The sequence below is a fragment of the Martes martes genome, assembly GCF_963455335.1.
Source record: "Martes martes genome assembly, chromosome: 13".
Classification (NCBI taxonomy): Eukaryota; Metazoa; Chordata; class Mammalia; order Carnivora; family Mustelidae; genus Martes; species Martes martes.
In genome coordinates this window covers 80,554,829-80,574,105 of record NC_137901.1, presented here as the reverse complement: position 1 = coordinate 80,574,105, position 19,277 = coordinate 80,554,829, and the positions used below count along the sequence as shown (strand labels likewise).

Here is a 19,277-nt window from a genome sequence, read left to right as displayed (position 1 = left end):
ACTTCCTTGATATGGCTAGAAGTGTTACAAGGAAATTGGAAGAAGTTTCCTTAAAAAAGAGGAGTTAATTTTGGGTTGATTTTTGTGTGTCCTTCCTACCTTCCCTACTCCTTCCAATCCAGAATGCCACCACCATGACTAAGTTTGAACAACCATCTTGGACAATATGCGACCACTTGTGATAAACTAAAGAAGAGGGAGTAACAAGAAAAAGCCTGGGACACTTGATGACGGAGACAGGACCAAACCAGCTCTTAAATGCCTGCCTCCAGGCTGCTTACATATAAAAAAGAAATTAACTTCTGTCTTGTTTAAGCTATTTGTCTAGTTTTTAACAAACACATGGTTATGGTATTATCGTAAGTCATTTTTGGTGTGAGCATTCTGGCTTTTTTATTTTTAAAAAACTATATGACTTTTACGGGCGCCTGGGTGGCTCAGTGGGTTGAGCCTCTGCCTCCGACTCGGTCATGATCTCAAGGTTCTGGGATCAAGCCACACATCGGGCTCTCTGCTCAGCAGGGAGCCTGCTTCCCCCTCTCTGCCTGCCTCTGCCTACTTGTGATCTGTCAAATAAATTAATAAAATCTTTAACAAAAAATAAATAAAAATAAAAAACTAAATGACTTTTAGTGAGGTGATAAATTTTATTTTAAGATTTATTTATTTGAGAGAGAAGGGGGGAGCAGTTATCTCCAGCAAACTTCCTGCTGAGCACAGGGCTCAATCTCACCACCGTAAGATCACTGCCTGAGCCAAAATCAAGAGTTGGATGCTTAACCTTCTGAGCCACCAAGGAGCCCCTATAAGTTTTTTTTTTTTTTTGAGACTATGCAGTTACCTAGGTTTTTATCTTGCCCGTCACTGATCAAAACAATAAACTATCCTACTTTTTCATTTTCCAAATGATTCCTCAATTTGGAATAAAGCATCCTAAAAGAAAAAAAATCTATCTCCCTATCTGTGGGAAGAAATTTTAAGCTGCATTATTACTCCATTAATCTCTGATGAAACTTTAAAAAAATGTAAACTGTATTATCACTCCATTAATCTCGGGCAAATCTATATGCTCCAGTGATTTCTACCTTCATGCCTGCACTATATTATATGCTCTACACTGTTAATTTTTAAAAGGCTCAGAAAAGAAAGAGTCCAAAAATGCTTGGAAGAGCTAGGAAGAGCTTCACAGAAGCCCTTCAAGGATTTACCTAGGAGAACGAAGAGCATACAATACGTACACAATGGTTAAGTGCGTTTGGGCTCTGAAGTCAGAGACAGCTCCATCATCTGCTGGCTGTTTAAACTGACATATTAGTTACATGAGTTAAAATTCTTGCTTCAGTTTTTTAATCTGAAAAATGGGAACAGTTCTACCTCATGAGGACCTTGATGAGAAAAATGCATGTAGCTGGCAAGCAACTAGACAGTTTCAGGCAATTAATAAGCACTTTTAGAAACAGCAAAAGCTCTAACTAACTAACATTTAAGATCTGACTTGAAATACAGATTCCTATTAGTGAACGCATGGAAATTTTAAATAGGAAAACAAAAAGGTTTTTTAGAGACTAAAAGCTTTTAAAAAATAAGAAAACCACAGAATATGCATACCCATATATATGAAAAGATGCTCATAACCTCATTAAAAATAAGAAACTGAAAACTAAAATACTGAGATATTTCATACATAGAGTAGAAAAAATTCAAGTAAATTTCATTAGAGGCAAGGACAGAAGACATGGACATTTATATATTGCCCACAGGAATGTAAACTGACACTTTTTTTAAAAATGTATGACTATAACTATCAAAATTTAATGCATAACTGTACTAGCTCAGAAAAAAGTGAAATGATATTTCTCATAGCTGATGGTCAAGCAATAGTGCATCCATCCTATAATGCAGAATACCAACTGTTAAAAAAAATATAGAAAAAAATGAGGTATATCTAAATTTGCTGACTTATTACAATATCTTCAGACACTAATAAGCAGAAAAAGCATGCTACAGGAGAAGGTGGAGAATTATCCCCAATGATTTTTTTAATCTATAAATATGCCTATCATCAACAGAATGCATAAACAGGTGTAGGAGTGAATTTTAAGTCCACATTGTTAGAACACAGTATTAAACTAAAAAAGCAAGTTGCAAAAGAACATAGTATATTCCATTTATAAAAAGCTCAAAAACATGCAAAACTATACATATACACACATCCTAAACATACATAATTATTTTTTTTTAAATACACAAAGAGGGATGCCTGGGTGGTTCAGTTGATTAGGCATCTGCCTTCAGCTCAGGTCAGGATCCCAGGGTCCGCATCAGACTCCTTGGCTTAACAGGGAGCCTGCTTCTCCCTCGGCCTGCCAACGCCCCTGCTTGTGTGCGCTCCCTCTCTCCCTGGCAAATAAAATCTTTAAAAAAGTAAAATAATAAAATAAATAAGAAATTTTTTAAAAATACAGAAAGATAGGGGGGCCTGGGTAGCTCAGTCAGGTAAGCGTCCAACACTTGATCTCAAGTGTACGTCTTGATCGCAGGGTCGTGAGTTCAAGCCCTGTATTTGGCCCCACGCTGGGCGTGGAGCCTACTTAAATAAAAGAAAAAAAAATACAGAAAGATAAACATGAAATTCAGGATAGCTGTTAACCTCTGAAGGGAGAAAGAAGAATGGGAAGGGAAGGGCAGCACGGGATTATGCAAAGGATAAAATGTTCTTTTTCTTACTCTGGGTATCAGGCACATGGGTGGTCACTGTGTCATGATTCTTTCTACGTGATTTACACATACTACTTTTATGTACTCATATTTAATAAAAAATTTTTGGAACTGCATATGTATATGTGCACACAAACATATGCGAAAGAAAAACTCTGGAATGATGAAAATTAAACTATTGGTAGTTACCTCCCCATGGTGGCAGGGAACCTTCATGTTTTATTATTTGAATATTGTTTGAATTTGAAACTAATTACATAATTTTTATTAAATATATAAAATACACAATTTTTCTTTTAAAATTATAACTACAAAACTGTAACCACATGGAAAATGTGTGAGTGAATTCAGCTGAACAAAGAACTATATTTATACAGTGATTACCTCTACATACACAAAAAGGGAACATTAACAAGAATGGAAGAGCTGGGCTAAATCTGATCTAATGGACTGTTTTCATTTTTTATAAGTTTTAGTTTCTTGGAAGTTACGTTTCTTGGAAATATTTCATATTTCATTAGCTACTACCTCACTTGGAGAGAAATTAAAGAAAAATGACAACTGCAAGAAAGCCAACTCTCCACCTTCAGGGTAGCCAAGTGAAAAATCTACCCACATGGGAAGGCTGAATGAATTACAGCCGATTGACAATGGATAGTACACACTGTGCCAGTAAGTGCACTCAGAACAACAGGAGAGGATCCCCACCACACCAAGGAGATTACATCAAAGAGTTCTGAAGTGCATTGTACATTTTAGAGCTTTCACTGACAAATGGCACTGCCAAGTAAAAGTACAGCCCTGGCAGGGAAGGCTCCACAGTCCAGAGAGCCCAGGAATGTGCTAAAAAAGGAAAGGGGTATGGAGGGACCAGCAGAGAGGGATGGAGGAAGGGAAAACTTTCCCCAAAATGCAAGGTAAAGATACAACATGGCATAACAATCACACTCTTAACACCTATAAAAATATCATACAATCAGAAAGCTAAGTACTGAGGGAACAAAAACAGAATGGCAGAAATAAAAATTTAAAAGAACTCAAAAGTCAGAATGAGGAAGAGGCACCAAAGACACACACTGTTTGTTTGGAGTCTTCACAAATATCTTCTCTACTCTATCCACTACACCAATTCCTACAAATTGGCAATTTCCACAAAGGCAAGAAGAAAATCAGGGTTACAAGTCTATTTCCTCCTCCTACCAAAAATATCACCAATATGAAATGTAACCAAAACCTTTAAAAAAAAACTCAACAAAGACATCCCAAAACAGAGTTGCAGAGAAAATATGTAATCTGCTTCCTGAGCTTACCACTATTAGAAGCGAAGGCTCTATGTAATAAAGGCTATGTCATAAGCCCACTGCTGTCAGGGTACCCCCCACCTTTTTTTTCTTTATTCCCGTCAGGGTTTCTCCAGGCCCATTTCTGATCATCAAAGTTTCATGAGCTCTTCCTCTGCCAAAATGCTAAAATGCTCCATCACCACCCACACTTCTCCAAAGGTTCCATCCACCCTACCAGCCTTGCCTTCTCCGTTCTTCCCCACATTTTTCTCCCCCTCCTTCCTCTTATAAATCTCACTCCTCAACTTGAGAGAGAACTCTTCTTCTCACTACCTCAAATCTTATCTGAAAACAGGCAGGTTATAGATGTAAATGTTTTTTACTTTCTTTTCTCTAAAACTGCCTTTTTGTCCCAAGATCCTGTCCATAATTATTTTAAAACTTTTTGAGTTCTGTAGGACCTAACAGCAAAGACCAGGTCAGTAAATACTTTCATAAATGCATACCTGTGATCAAAGCCTAAGTCTTCTGCTAACAACTACAGCACATAGATGCTTCCAACTCTTCCTCATTTTACATGCACAAGAATGCAAATGCCGTTAAGACCAAGAAAGAACACATCTGTTTGCCATTTGGTTCCTCTCTCATGACATATGTAATTGGTCACCAAGTCCTATCAGAAGTACCTCCAAAATATCACTTGATCCATTTATCTCTTTCTGCTCCTACTAGCCCTGCATGATTTCTTACATCTAGCCTACCCTAGGAGCCTTCTCTCTGCCTTTGGTTTCTCCCTATTACAATCTACACTCCACAGAGCCCACATGAGTTCTCTCACTGAAACATACATCTAATCATGTCATTATTCTCCTTAAAATCCTTTAGGCATTCCCCCGGTGCATACAGAATAAACTTCCAGCTTCTTCATGTCATCCAATCTGGCATCAAACATCACCTTTCAGTCTTCTTTCCCCTCTATTACAGACTAGGCATTAAATAAAAAGTATACCTAACGAAAGAAAAATTGACAAGATGTCCCGAAATGTTGTTGGATGACATACATTTTATTTATATAATTGACAAACTTATTCATCTCAACCATACATTGTTACCACTGAAATCAAAGTTTTACAAAATAAAGTTCTATCCACATAATTTTTTAAAACTAGATTGAGGTGTTTAAAACATTTCTATTTTCAATTCCAATATAAAAATGTAAGGTGGATCACAAGGAATATAAATCAACAGTTACTTTCTAAAATGAACGTTAACATATATTATACCAAATTTCTCAGAGTTTCTGGAATATGTTAAAGTCAGCTCTTTGGATTCTTAACAGTGTATCACACCTACCATAGAGAAAGTTTGGCAACAAACTCAAAGCTCCTTTAGAAGATAAGTGCCTCCCTTAGTGAGTTTCATTCATTTTTCCATCTAGAATATTCCTTGAGATTACCAAAGAAACTACCAAAACAAGCTATTTATCTTAACAGATTCAGTAGAAGACTTTCCTAAGAACAAGTAAATCTTTTTCAGCTCAAATGTATAAAATTTACTAAAGAAGTCAGTTTATTAGCTTACACATATCAAAATATGAGTTCTCATGAGAATCACACCACTGTTTAAATGTTGTAGGATCTTGCAGACAGATTCAAGAATAGCACCATCTGTCTGGGTTACAAAGCTCAGTTTCACCACGGTATCACCAAACAGCAACAAAATATCATTTTCATACATATCTCTCTCTCCAGTAATTTACAGACATATAATGAATTTAATCTATTTGGGATCAGGACACCTGATTCAACCTACACAGATGATTTCATTTTGTATGTAAACCAACATATTTTAAAAAATGTTTTTAGTAAGTAAAGTTTGGTTAGGAACTTATATTTCAAAAGATAAATATTTACGGTCTTCAGCAGCTGGAATGTAGATTTATGCTCTGATATAACCTCTAAATATTAAACTGCTCAGGTGCTTTACAAATGTGTAAAACTAAAAAGTACCTGTTGTTGAGAATAATTATCATGTAAGTAAATGGTCCTAAAATATCTATAGCTCTAGAATTACAACACCACATCTTCTGAAAAGACTTCAATCCTTTTTTTTTTTTTTTAGAGGGGGGAGGGAAGAGAAGGGGGATAGAGAATCTTAAGCAGGCTCCACACCCAGCACAGAGCCTGACATGGGGCTCACTCTCAGAACCCTGAGATCATGACCTGAGCCAAAATCAAGAGTCGGACACTTAACTGAGTTAGCCATCCAGTGTCCCCTCAATGTCTTTTCTTTAATGTGAAAAGAACTGAAAAAGAGAATTATAAATTCATCCATGAAGAACATAAAAATAAAGCTGAGAAAAATTTCACTATATTCCTGAATCCAAAAATAGAAAATACTTGCCACTGCAATTTGTAATCTAAACAACTAATATAGGCACGACTGTTACAGTTAGAATAACCTCTATACCTCCCCTCCACTGAATACTAAGGCAGACCACAAGAGGGTGAAATTCTAAATACATATGAGTGCTCTTTGTCCTAATCTTCACCAGTGGAAGAATCGCTAAAGGGCATTTATGGAATACAAGATGGCTTACTGGGTAGTCTCAAATGAGTAAACCAACAGTAAAAGGCAGGGTAAAAACCTTAGTCTCAAACTTTCTGCTAAAATTTTAAGAGATTATCTCAACAGGATACTTTTTTTATTTACCCAAAGGCTTTTCTTAATGATTACTTCAGTCTCACTAAAAATGGACCTCAGGATGGTATCTGATCTTCGCTAGACCAACAAGGTATAACTATAATTCTACTCAATTCTACTCTCCCTTTATGATAATTTGCCTTGATCCCCAAAAAGCAAAAATCCCACCTCCACTTAATTTGTCCCAATATCCAGTCTTAACAATTAATATACCACTAAATTAAAATCACCTTTCATTGAAAACAAAATACACTGAACCACTAGACTCAGAACCTGGAGGCAGTTATATACGAGCACACATCTACAATGTATGTATGCCATATATCCAAAAGTGGAGTTCTTTCCAGGGTTTTTGCTCATCATCAGTAAGAACCCCATCATAAGGTACTAAATTGCTGACTTGGGCAACAATTTGGAGCAAAATTACAGAGAGAGAAGAAAAGACACTGACGGAAGAGGCATCCTTTAAAATAAGATTTTCTGGAGTGGCTGACTAAACTATAAAAGAAATTCCAAAGAAAAAGAACCAGAAAAATATGGACAACAGCAATGGTATTTGATACAATTCAAGGGGGCTTACTTTGAAGAGCACTTCTCATTTGGGCAGATGTATGTCGATTCTAGTATGACTAGCTCAGAATTAGCTTTATAATTCTTAAGTGTACAAATTAAGAAGATAACATCTGACCTACTTAAAATGACCATTAAAGGAAAATAAAAAAGATGGCTGATTACAACACGCACATCAAGTAAAATGCAAAATTCTTAACTACTTTTTAAAAAATGTATTGAGGCTCAAGCTCAATACATTTCATCTTTGAATTTGAAAAGCATTCAAGCTACAACTGAGGCTGTCCCCTCTTCCTTCACACTTAATCACAACCTACATCCTCGCCATCTTTGACGAGGTATCTTACTATTTTCTAGCACTAATCCTAGCCATCACCTAGGTTCTTATTACCAACTCCTGCTAGACTCCTTTCATCAACTAACAACTTTTCCTCTATCAAACATCTCTCTTTCTGCCCCTCCACTATTGCTGCTCCTAAGTCCACAAACACAAATGAGGCTCCTGCATTCTAAAAAATTTCCTTCAATCTATCTCTTAATCTCTTTCCCTTACCACTCCCAAATCCCTACTTGCTATACAATCAAGCTTCTTCAGCTGAAAAGTGTACCCCATTCACTCATTCTGCAACCCACCAGAATCCAGAGTCTATCCTCAACAGTCAAATGTAACAATTTCAATTAAGTATCCTGCCATCCAAATAGCAAACTTCATCTTTCACTCCTTACCTTGTCCCTTCAAGGTCCACTATGACTATCTCCGAAAATCATATTCTCTTTATTTTTATTGCAGAGAAAGCAAATTATAATCAACTGTAGAGTATGTATAACATATACATTCATGACTTAAATATCTAGGCTTCATGAGAAGTAATCCTGGACCAAAATCAAATTTTTTTAAAAATGCACAAAAGTTAAAGAAGGATGGGTTACAGAGTTCAACAATTCTAGTTTGTCTATGTAAGAGAGCAATCCTAGAAAGGCTTTTAAGCACATTATTAAATGTAATACCATTTAACACACTTGTTTTTCCTCAATTCATTTCTCATAATAGTTTCTATATCATCTTGGATTATCTCCTGCTTTTAGTTTCATATCCCATCTGCTCATTTAAGATTCACGTCTGTCCAGTTTCTGAAATATTTGTCACTTTAGTCATTAGCATTTTGCGTAATATAGCACTGTTTTTTTAAAGTTCAGAACTGAATTATTTTAGAAAACTGATTATTTTAACATCACCATTTCTTAATCCAAACTGGCCTGCCCACACTTCAAATTTTCCATCTAACAAAAATTAGATTTCAATAAGTTTTTTTTAAGATTTTATTTATTTATTTGAAAGAGTGTGTGAATGCAGGGGGCGGGGCTCCACAGAGGGAGAAGCAGACTCCTGAGCAGGGAGCCTGACATGGGGCTCAAACCCACGACCCTAACATCATGACCTGAGCCAAAAGCAGATGCTTAACCGAGTGAGCCACCAAGGCACCCCAGATTTCAACATTTTGTAATATTTTCAAAGGAAACCAAGACCATAAATCAGAAGTGTTCTCCTACATACCACTTCAGTAAATATTCTCAAGGACAGACTCAGAGTTATCAACTGAGCTTCCAAAGAATGTCCTTTCCATTTCTCTCTAGCAGTTCCTTCAAGATCCAGTTTAAAACTCCCCTTCTGGGGACACCTGGGTGGCTCAGTTGGTTAAGCGTCTGCCTCCAACTCGGGTCATGATCCCAGGCCCTGAGATCGAGTCCCGTATCGGGAATCCCTGCTCATCGGGGAGCCTGCTTCTCCCTCTGCTTGTGCTCTCTATCTCTGACAAATAAAAAAATCTTTTAATAAAAAAAAAAACTCCCCTTCTGAGTTTTTCTGGCTACAAAGTCCTATGCTATCTGTTAGTGATGCTCTTCCTCAGCACTTATCATATAGCATCCTAGAAATTAAATATTATATGTAGGTCTTTTTTCCCACATTATCAAAGCATTAGTCCTTTTATAAGCCCAAGACAGATTTTAATCACTACTAATATATATACATTATTCAAAAATTAATTCTGGGGGAGCCTGAGTGGCTCAGTCTTTAAGCGTCTGCCTTCGGCTCAGGTCACGATCCCAGGGTCCTGGGATAGAGTCCCACATCATCAGGCTCCTGCTCAGAGAGAAGCCTGCTTTCCCTCTCCCACTCCCCCGCTTGTGTTCCCTCTCTCACTGTGTCTCTCTCTGTCAAATAAATAAATAAAATCTTTTTTAAAAAAATGAATTCTGGAGATGCCTGGGTGGCTCAGTCGGTTTAGCCGCTGCCTTCGGCTGGGGTCATGATCCCAGGGTCCTGGGATTGAATCCCACATTGGGCTCCTTGCTCGGTAGGGAGCCTGCTTCTCTCTGGGCCTCTGCCTGCCACTCTGTCCACTTGTGCGAGCTCTCTCTCTCTCTGACAAATAAATAAATAAAATCTTTAAAAAAAAATGAATTCTGTAAGTCCTAAATTTCTCAAATATAACATATAAGAAATTAACATTTCTTAACAGTAGTTTATTGGCTACCCCTTCCAATCTCACCCTCAATTCTCTTTTTTCATTTCACTATGGCTCAGAAGTCCTGATTTACCACACAAGATACCAAGTAGAAACCTTACCTCTGCTGGTAAGTGAAGGAAAAAAAGTAAGGAAGAGCTAAAGGACAAAGAAATACAAAAATCTTTTCCTGATGACATCACAGGACCTGCCACTATTCTCAAAGTTTTAATAAAAGTGTATCAAAGAGGAAGCAGGAAGGGAAGGGAAAATTCTTCCCATGGCGGCGTGGGGCGCCAATCTATACCTCTCAACACTCTCTTCAAGCCTCTCTCTCAGATAGCAATCCTCTCTCCAAGGCCTAGAAAAGGGTTTAGGTGCTGGGCTGTCCCCAATTCCCCTGCCGGGGGCCAAGAAGGGTTTTTTAGGGAGTACCTGCTCTGATTGCCAGCACTATACAGAGGAAAGGTGCTCCTGACATTCTACATAGCAACAATAAATATAAGTTCATTCCCTTAAAAATGTTGCCATAAATAACACAAGTAATCAAGTAAAACACAACATAAATAAGCTAACAATCATTTGTTGCAACAGAAGGGTAAGTTTTTACATGGAAAAAAACTCAGAAATTAGCTCTTTTAAATATTTCAGAATGCCAAAGAACACCTACATGTAAAATTCTACACCTCTGGATAAAAACGTAGGACTCTATTCATATTCCACTTGACTAATAAAAAAACTACAGTTGAGGGTGGGGGAATTCACTCCTTCAGCAAGTCTAAACAATATTTTTAGATGTTGCTGCATTATTAAATGGAAAATAGAAATTAGCCAGTAGTTGAGAATATATACTTTGTTCAAAACATAGTAAGGGCTGTAACATGCGCATCAGACTAAAACATGATTTAGTCTTTAAAAAGAAAAAGATATTTATTAAGTACTATTTCTGACGTTCCCTGAGACAAATCTCAAAATGTTAATAGAACTGCTATTTAAAGTTCAAAGAGCACTCTGGAGCTGCCAAGGAATTAATAGCTTAAACCACCAAATAAGAGCCACAGTTCAATTTCCAGGCTCAGCCAGTCAGAGCTTAGGGTTGGTACAGTAAAATCACTCAGCATATTAAAGACACACCAGACAACTATGGATCATATATACAAATGAAAAATTGGAACATCCAAATATAAAATTCAGGTTTTTCTTCTCAATAATGGCTTATTGATGAGGAAAGATACAAGAACAATTTAATCTTCTGCCCCCCTAAAACAAGTACAAATACAACATAACTTTCATACTTAAAACAACGAATTTTGCCACTGCAACTTCCTAGTGAACTGCCTAGGGCTACTCTCTGACCTGAGTCGTAATTAGTTAGAAGTCTCTTCCTATTAAAAACTACTCCTTCCTTAAAGGGTACTCAAAATTATCTTTCTTATTTCCTGCCCTCCTTCCTATTTCCATCAAGTTTACTGAAGGAGAAACTGAGGCACATAACCATAACACAACCAACTTGATCTGACTGGTTAGTTACTAATAAAAAACATGAATACCACTCAACTTTCCCCATTACCATTCACTGCCCATTATGCTGGGCTCATGAAAAGTAATCCTAAACTGAAGGTTTAGCAAAAGCCCCACAGTACAGCTCAAAGAATGAAAATGAAGGAATTCTAGATTAAGTCCCAAACAAAATCTCTAACAGGTTCCAAAATCTATAGGTCGCCTACCACACTATAGAAAAATACTAAATTCCTATTCCTTTGATGTAATGATAAGCACACATCTCTTGATCAGTTGACGTTATCTTTTAAAAAGATTAGAATCACCTAAAATATTACCAAGCCACAGTACATATAGCTACAAAACATATATTCAGAATACAGAGCTAAAAACCTATTTAAGTTCAAGGAAAAATAACATAATTGTGATCAGGACCTAAAGGAGCAATGAGAACTCCCTTAGGAATAAGATAGAGAATAGCTGTCCAGTAATTCATTTATTTAACAAATGGTTAATGAAGGCCTAACTATTAAAGAGAATGCAAAGATGATACAGACAGGGTCGCTGCCCTACAAAACCTCATGTGCTTATCACAGGTACATAGAAGAAAGTACCTATAATGGAGCAAGAGTGACTAGTTCTGCCAGTGAGAGTCAGGGAAAGCTTCAGAGAGGAGGTGATATTTGACCTACTTAAAAGATGAGTAGGACTATGCCAGGCATATATAAACATGCAAAAAAATAAAAAATAATAAATAAATAAATAAACTAGGAGCTGGTTCCCTGAGTGAGATATACATATGTTTTTCCCTATTTCTCTTTAGGACATTAAAATTCAATCATGAGAATTGCCAACTCAAAATGTTTTTCACACCAATTATACTCTTTTGAATACTTTACTTATTAGCTCTCAAATTAAACCCAGATGGATTTAATCATCTTTCCTATTTAATGAAATAATGTAGAACTCTATGAGGAAGCTTCATGTGTCTTAGACAAAAATACTTCCTCAGAAACTTGTCAATGCCCTTTGGGGAGAAAAAAATCAAAACAGTTTTCATGGAATTTAATATACCCTCTGGGGTATATTAAAGATGATCAATCTTTGAAATTCCCACTCAATATTATAAAAATTCTTTTCATAACTATTTTATTTAAAACAAATCATTTCCTCAAATTTAAATATCAAATCTTAAAATATATCCAAGTGATGTAGTGATTTAGAACAAATTATGACTCAACTATTACAGTAAAGAGACCCAGTGATGAAGGGGAAAAGAATATTTACCTTCAAGTTTACCTAATTCTCTTTATCTTTCCCCAATTTCTTAAGTTACAGTTACAAATTTAAACTATGAAAAATAAAGACACAAATGAAATCTTAATATTATCAACTCAGGGGTTCCTTCAACAGTAACGGATTTGCACTGTACTGGAAAAAATACAAAATGTAGAAAGCTGTCAACCAGGGCTCTGTGCTATCTCACAGTAGTAAAAATACGGTTTTAATAGGATTCTACAATTCACCAAGAATAAGAAAACAAAGATTCAGAAATACACATAATATACCAGAGTATAGAGATGCCAATGACATAACATTTTCCCTTAGACACAACAGATTCTCCTAATTCTCATCTAGAAAGAAAGAAAATAAAAAGTCATCTTTATTCTTTTTTTCCAGAATCAAATCCAAATGTACTCTGAAAGACATTTTATTAGCTCAAAAAAGGAAAACAACTTTATTCCAACAAACATAACTAAAGTATGCTAACATAAATGCAAGCAAAACAGGCGCACTTAAAAGAAGACTATGATAGCCAATGTATGGGGATAAAATCTAATCCTTACTACAAATGGATCTTTAAAATGAAAGAATAAGACATTGTAGTAGAGTAAGGGAACTGTCAGAAATAAACACCAACCACAACATTTTAAATGAATTTAAAACTTTTATAGCAACTAAAGATAGAAAACTATGTAATGTACATAAGTGACTTTATACTAAACAAAAATTGGGCACGCATACATATTTCATTCATGCAAATGAGTCTGAATTTACAATTCCTCGTTTATGTTAATATTTACCAAGATTAATGGAAAATCATCTCCCCTATGTAATGAAGTGAATTCCCCCAACAGAACAAAGCTAACACCTTCAAATCTTTCAAATAAACAATGAGAGCACATACTATAAAAGGAAATTATCTGAACAGGATCAGAAAGAAGTTAAATGATTCAAGAGGGAAAAAAAGTTCTAAATTCCAAGAACACATTGTAAATATTGATTCATTAATTCCAAAACTCTAGACTCTAAGCAAGTCCTATGAAACAAACGTGCACGTCTGTGTATGTGTGTCTGTGTGTGTGTGTGAGAATTTTTTTAACGATACGCCACAGCACATTTTTAGGCTACCTAATTACCTCACTTTGCAAGGCATTAAATGTTATTTCTCAAAATAGGAATGTTTAAAAAAACACAAAATAGAAATTCTGGTGGTCAATACCGGCAACACAAATAGTTTATAAAGCAAATTAGCACAAAGCACACTTTAAACAAATGCACTAATAAAAATATTGCAGAAAGTCCTTTTCTTGATTTTTAATAGCAGCAATGCACATTTCAGTAATAATAATACCCAATATTCAACCATACTATTAATTTTCATAAACAGTGTCTGATCTCTCTCACTGGCTAGTTTCTATGAAATAAACATCACCCACTTTCAGGGAAAAAAAAAAACACATCAGTACCTTCTACTACTGAAGAAGGAACATTATTGTTGTAACAAAAATAAGTCAAATCATTTCAGAAAAATATTTAGTCTATCTCTGAATCAAACTTTAGACAGTTGTATTAACTATTCCTTAAAAAAAAAAAAATCCAGATAAGCAACCTTTTTACTATTTACATTGAGTTTCATCTCAATTTTAAATAATCTAGCAAACATAACTATAAAATGTACTTATCTTTTGCAAATGATTGTCTTAATTTACAGCATATAGTACAAACTGGTGACAGAGTATATCCTTTATTAATCTCAAGAGTAGAAGAGATCTCTCAAAGAGTCTGATGAATACAATTAACTCACAGTTAACAAGGCTAAATTAGCCAGTGAACAAAAAAGATGAATCCATTTTTACATACCTAATTAATATACTCCACTACTGTAACTTAACGTTATTTAAAGGAATGCCTTAAGAGATTTTTTTCCCCAAATAAATACCTAATACAGTCATGAAAGATATGACCAAAACATTCCAAAGAAAATGCTAAGCTATATAAGCACCTGGGATAACCTCAATAAACACTTATAGTCCTAAAGGCACCCCAAGGCCTTCATTCTCACAAAGAAGGAGGAGTCCCAACCTAACTTCCTCTCAATGAGCACTTCAAGCAGTAACACAGCCAACATTAGTTTTGCAGCACGCAAGGCTTAGGTACATTATTTTCTCTTTAAAATTATGAACTCATCACACATACAAATGGCTCTTTAAAACGGTCCAGTAAACTGCTACACTATGCCTTAAATTGCTGTCTATTATGTACTTAAAAATATTTACTAGCAATTGGAGGTTAATATGGCAACTATTACCGGGTGGCAATTATTGCTATTAAAAATATATAAATACTGTAACACCATGTGCTACCAACAACAAAATGCTAAACAGAAAACATACATTAGCAAATTATAAATATTTTCATTAAAGAAAATAAACCATCCTGAAAATAAGATGCTTTAGGTTTAAATACTAAAATTGGCAATTGGGATGAAAAAATACCCTATGTATGTATTTTGGCACTTGAGAAGATGAGAGAAATCGTTCCCTTTTGCTCATTTTCAACTTACAGCCCTCCACATTTGCTTCCAGCTCAAAAGAATAGATTCCAAAGTTTCTATATTTACCATTATCTTCCCTCTCTGCAAAAATATAAATCTCCTAAGAAAAAAGAGAGCAGGTCAACAAACAGATTACCTTAAAGCTTCATATACTGAATTAATGGTCCTTCATAGGAAGTATGTACTAATATGAGCACGTGTGTTTCAATTCAGGGAGGGAGAATTTGATATCATCACCCAATTACTCCACAGTCAGGAAGAGTCTAAGCAAATAAAACAATGTGAAGGTGGAATCCACATACTTAAGAATTAGGTCGCCCCATTTCAAAGAGTATATACTTAAAACTAGTTAAAGAACACAAAATCACTTTCCTCCATATGATCTCAACAGAGAAACAAAACTAAAGAAGCAAAACTAAAGATATATTTCTACCTGGAAATTAAGTCTTCCCTCAAGGGTGAGTTGATACACCATAGGGTGCCCTGTTACACTTTCCAAAAAGACAAGATTTAACACACTTAACTGAATAATAACTGAGTGAATATCTAACAAGAGTCTCCCAGAAATATGATGGACAGCATGAGAAAACAGTTTTGCGCACAAAGGTAACAGCAAGGCACGCATTTAATGCAGGAGCTCGGGCTCTCACAACAGGCAGAATAAGAAACACATACAATCATCCATATCATACACACCCAATGACACTTTTTCCGTTAGGAAATGGGGGTAGGGAGTGACAGAGAATTTGGGAAATTTGATACCACGCAGTAGAAAATCAGAAAGCAAAACAAGAACAAAAATTTTGAAGCAGTTGATTGCACAATCTACTTTTGCTAAGCCACAATGAACACTTGAAGGTAATAGAAAGTGGGCGGATCATTACTGTGGTACAGAACTTTAATCTCTAGTTTATCTTTCAATCCACATTAATAAGAGTATCTAGGTAAATTCTCTATAAACAGTACTTTTCTCTGCTCAAAAAAACTGCAGGCCAAAAAGAAAAATACATGCTATTATTAAGCACATAAGAGTTCTTGTAACACATGCTTTATTTTAAACAAGAGATGATTTTATCTCCTTTGGAATTAACTATTCCATACAACGTACTTTAGACAACATATTTTTAATATTCTAAGTTCCTGCTGTATCAGATTTTCAAGGAAAACTGAATTTGGAATGAGCAAAACTTTATATTATCAGCAGCTTTTTAACTGATCCTCAATTTAAAAAAAAAAAAAAAGGCACCTTATTCACCCTCCACATACAAGAGAATGTAGACATTCTAAAGTCCTTTAAAAAAAAAAAAAAAGTCAACCCAGGAATTTCTTGAGTTCTGCATTTCAAAGTTGCCATCTAATGAGTAATCCTACACACACACACACACACACACACTCTCTTAATTCCTGGTTTGAAAAGGTTGAGAGAAATACCCAAAGTAGAAACCTCTTGTTGGTCATAAAACACAAAATCCTCTCCTATAAAATTGCTTGTTTCTCCAAAAGAATCTCAAGCATCTTATCTCTTTAACATTATCATCCTTACCTGAGCTTAAAAAAAAAAAAAAAAGATTAAAAAAATTGTGTATCTTAAAGCCTGGCTACACATATAAATATAGTTTCATTGGTCTACAAAATCTACTGTATATAGATTAGCCACATATACACAAGCCATTACCAGTCAGAATGATATATAGTAATTTCGGGGCTCTCTCCTCACTAATATTGGTCTACTTGGTTATTTTAATTACCTGTTAAAGTGTCAATGTGGTCACCAGCCACCAAACAAAAACCATTTTAAATACCCCTTAATCAATATGTTTGCTAATCTATTAAAGTCTCTGAATCTGACTGATAGTAAATGATATTGTAGGGGAGAGAAAAGAGGAGGCAAAATGAATTCTATTCCCATATGTCGAAAGACCAAGGGAAAATTATTACAGTATGAAAAGGAAGAACTGAAACTTATAACTGAATTTTAAGATTAAATAAAGATTATTTGAAAATTATAATATTAAGATTAAATAAAAATGTTGGAAGAAAAAAATTAACCTGATCTATACACTATAGTGAAAGCACAGATATTATGTCACTCTGTCTTTGTGGGTAAAAAATCACGTGTTTTGATGCTTTTATCTGCATAAGGAAATATTTATTAAAATAGCACTTCCATTTGAAAAGTTGGCAAGAATGTGTATTTCTCCACCAGTCCCAAGGAAAAAAAAGGCATCTATGCCGACCCCGACCCATAATTAAATGTAACTAATTACAATTTGAACACTAAATTATTTATCCAGTGTAATTGTAAACAAGGATTAAAAGGAAATAATGCTTCTATCTACTGCAGAGATTACAGAAAACTATTTCCAAAATGCATGTTCTCCAAAGACAACCCCCCCCAAAAAGGGTACATAACTTAAAATAAGTTAGGTTTTTTTCCTAAAGGCTAAATTAAACAAACCGTTCAGCCAATTTTCCAATTATATTCCACGCTTGGAACATAATTGCCTTACATCTGTTTACAAATCTTTGCTCAATATTTAAACAAATTCGTAGTCTCCCGGGCACATAGCTATACATACAGTAACTCATGCACAAAGCACATATTTAAAGACCACGCACTGCAATTATTAGCCTAAACGCCAGGTTTAACAAGGTGAATGTTTTCAGAGCTAGGTAATACGACCCAATAAAAAGCAAAGATGGCATTTACCACCAAATGTCACAGCACCGCCAGGAAAGAGTTGCCGGAGCCCTATACATTTTTAATTTCGATGAATCTAGACGTCGTCGTCGGGTGCCAGGCTTCCAGGAGAACAATTGACACCCGAACTGCTTCAAGATTAAGGCAGGCGATTCAAATCCGAAGGAAAAGTTGTCAATTATCAGAGAGAGAGCGCGAGAAAGGCGAAGGCAGATAAAAGCGATGTTATCAAACCGCCCAGCTTGTTGCTTTTGTGTGTGTGTGTGGATTCGTTGTTAGGATAGAGAAAACACTTTTTAAAAGACACAGGAGGAGAGAAAGAAGAAAAAGCCTTCTCCACCTTCCGTCGGCTCCGTGCAATGGCTTTACGGCTCTCCAGCGTAGTAAGCCCCGAGAGGCAGGCGGCTGTCGATGTTTACAATCGCGGGAGCTTCGGAGGCAAGAGTCCTTTACTGACACAATCGCATTCAATCAACTGTTTTCGGGCTAAATTGTAGATGTCATTATGGAATTAAAAAAAAAAATTCAAAAGGCGGGCGGGCAGCCTATCCGACACGGGGGGAAAAGGCTGCTTATCGCGGGCGCGGGCAGCACAAGGCAAAGCCTTCCACATTTAGGAAAAAAAAAGGGGGGGGAAGGGGAGGGGAAGGGGGGTGTGATTGCAACAGAGGGTGGGCGTTCGAAGTGCGACCCAGAATCCGCAGCTTTGAGACTTCCACATGCAAATTCCACGCCGAGCGCCGCGCTCACAAATGATTTTTAAAGAGCCAAATAAACACTGGATGGGATCCAAGGCGAGGGAGAGACGATCCAAAAGGGGGAGAATCGGCGAGAGGCGAACGGCGGGGAGAGGCGAGGGAGGGGCGAAGTCCCGGCGGCGGGAGGAGAAAGTTGGTCGGCGGCGGAGGTCGGGGACCCCCCCCCGGCTCAGCCCCCCTCCCCGCAGCCCGGCTACTCACCAGCGAGAAGAGGTTGGAGTGACAATCCTCCAGGCTCGCCCCGTTCGCCACCCAGTTCGCTGCCGCAGTCATGATCCTCCGCGAGCCCGGCCGCCAGAGCGGGGCATGTCGGAACGAGGCGTCCGAGGCGAGGCCGGGCCGGGCGGCGGCGCCTCGCCGGGGAGCGCGGGGCGGCCGGGCCGCCGCCGCCGCCGGGGGAGGGCGCGAGGGCCGGCGGGCGGGCGGGAGGCGCCGCGGCGACGCCGCGCCGGGGGCGGCGGGCCCGGGCCGGCGGGGGGGTTCGCGGCGGCCGCGCGGCTCCTTCCTGCTCGGGCGGCGGCGGCGGCTCCCGCGGCTCCCGCGGCTCCGGCGGCGGCGGGGGGCGCTGTCCGCGCGGCCCGGCGCCCTCCCCGCCTCTCAGGGCCGCCGCTGCCTCCCGGGCCGGCGCTGCGGGCCGGTCGCCGCCTCCGCCTTCCCTGTTCCTCAGCCGCCGCCGCCTTGTTTATCTCCAGCCACCGA

The 19,277-nt window shown here is 37.4% G+C and overlaps 1 protein-coding gene across 1 annotated transcript in view; it reads right to left on the bottom strand.

Annotated features, from left to right (window-relative positions):
• The window catches only part of MED13L (mediator complex subunit 13L), a gene marked incomplete at its 5' end in the record, with an annotated part of 289,095 nt that extends 270,244 nt beyond the window's left edge, over nt 1-18,851 (bottom strand). The window contains one exon of the mRNA XM_080822094.1: nt 18,780-18,851. Within this exon, the coding sequence (XP_080678220.1) occupies nt 18,780-18,851 (72 nt within the window). The remainder of the gene's footprint in view (nt 1-18,779) is intronic.
• Nucleotides 18,852-19,277: the final 426 nt, after the last annotated feature.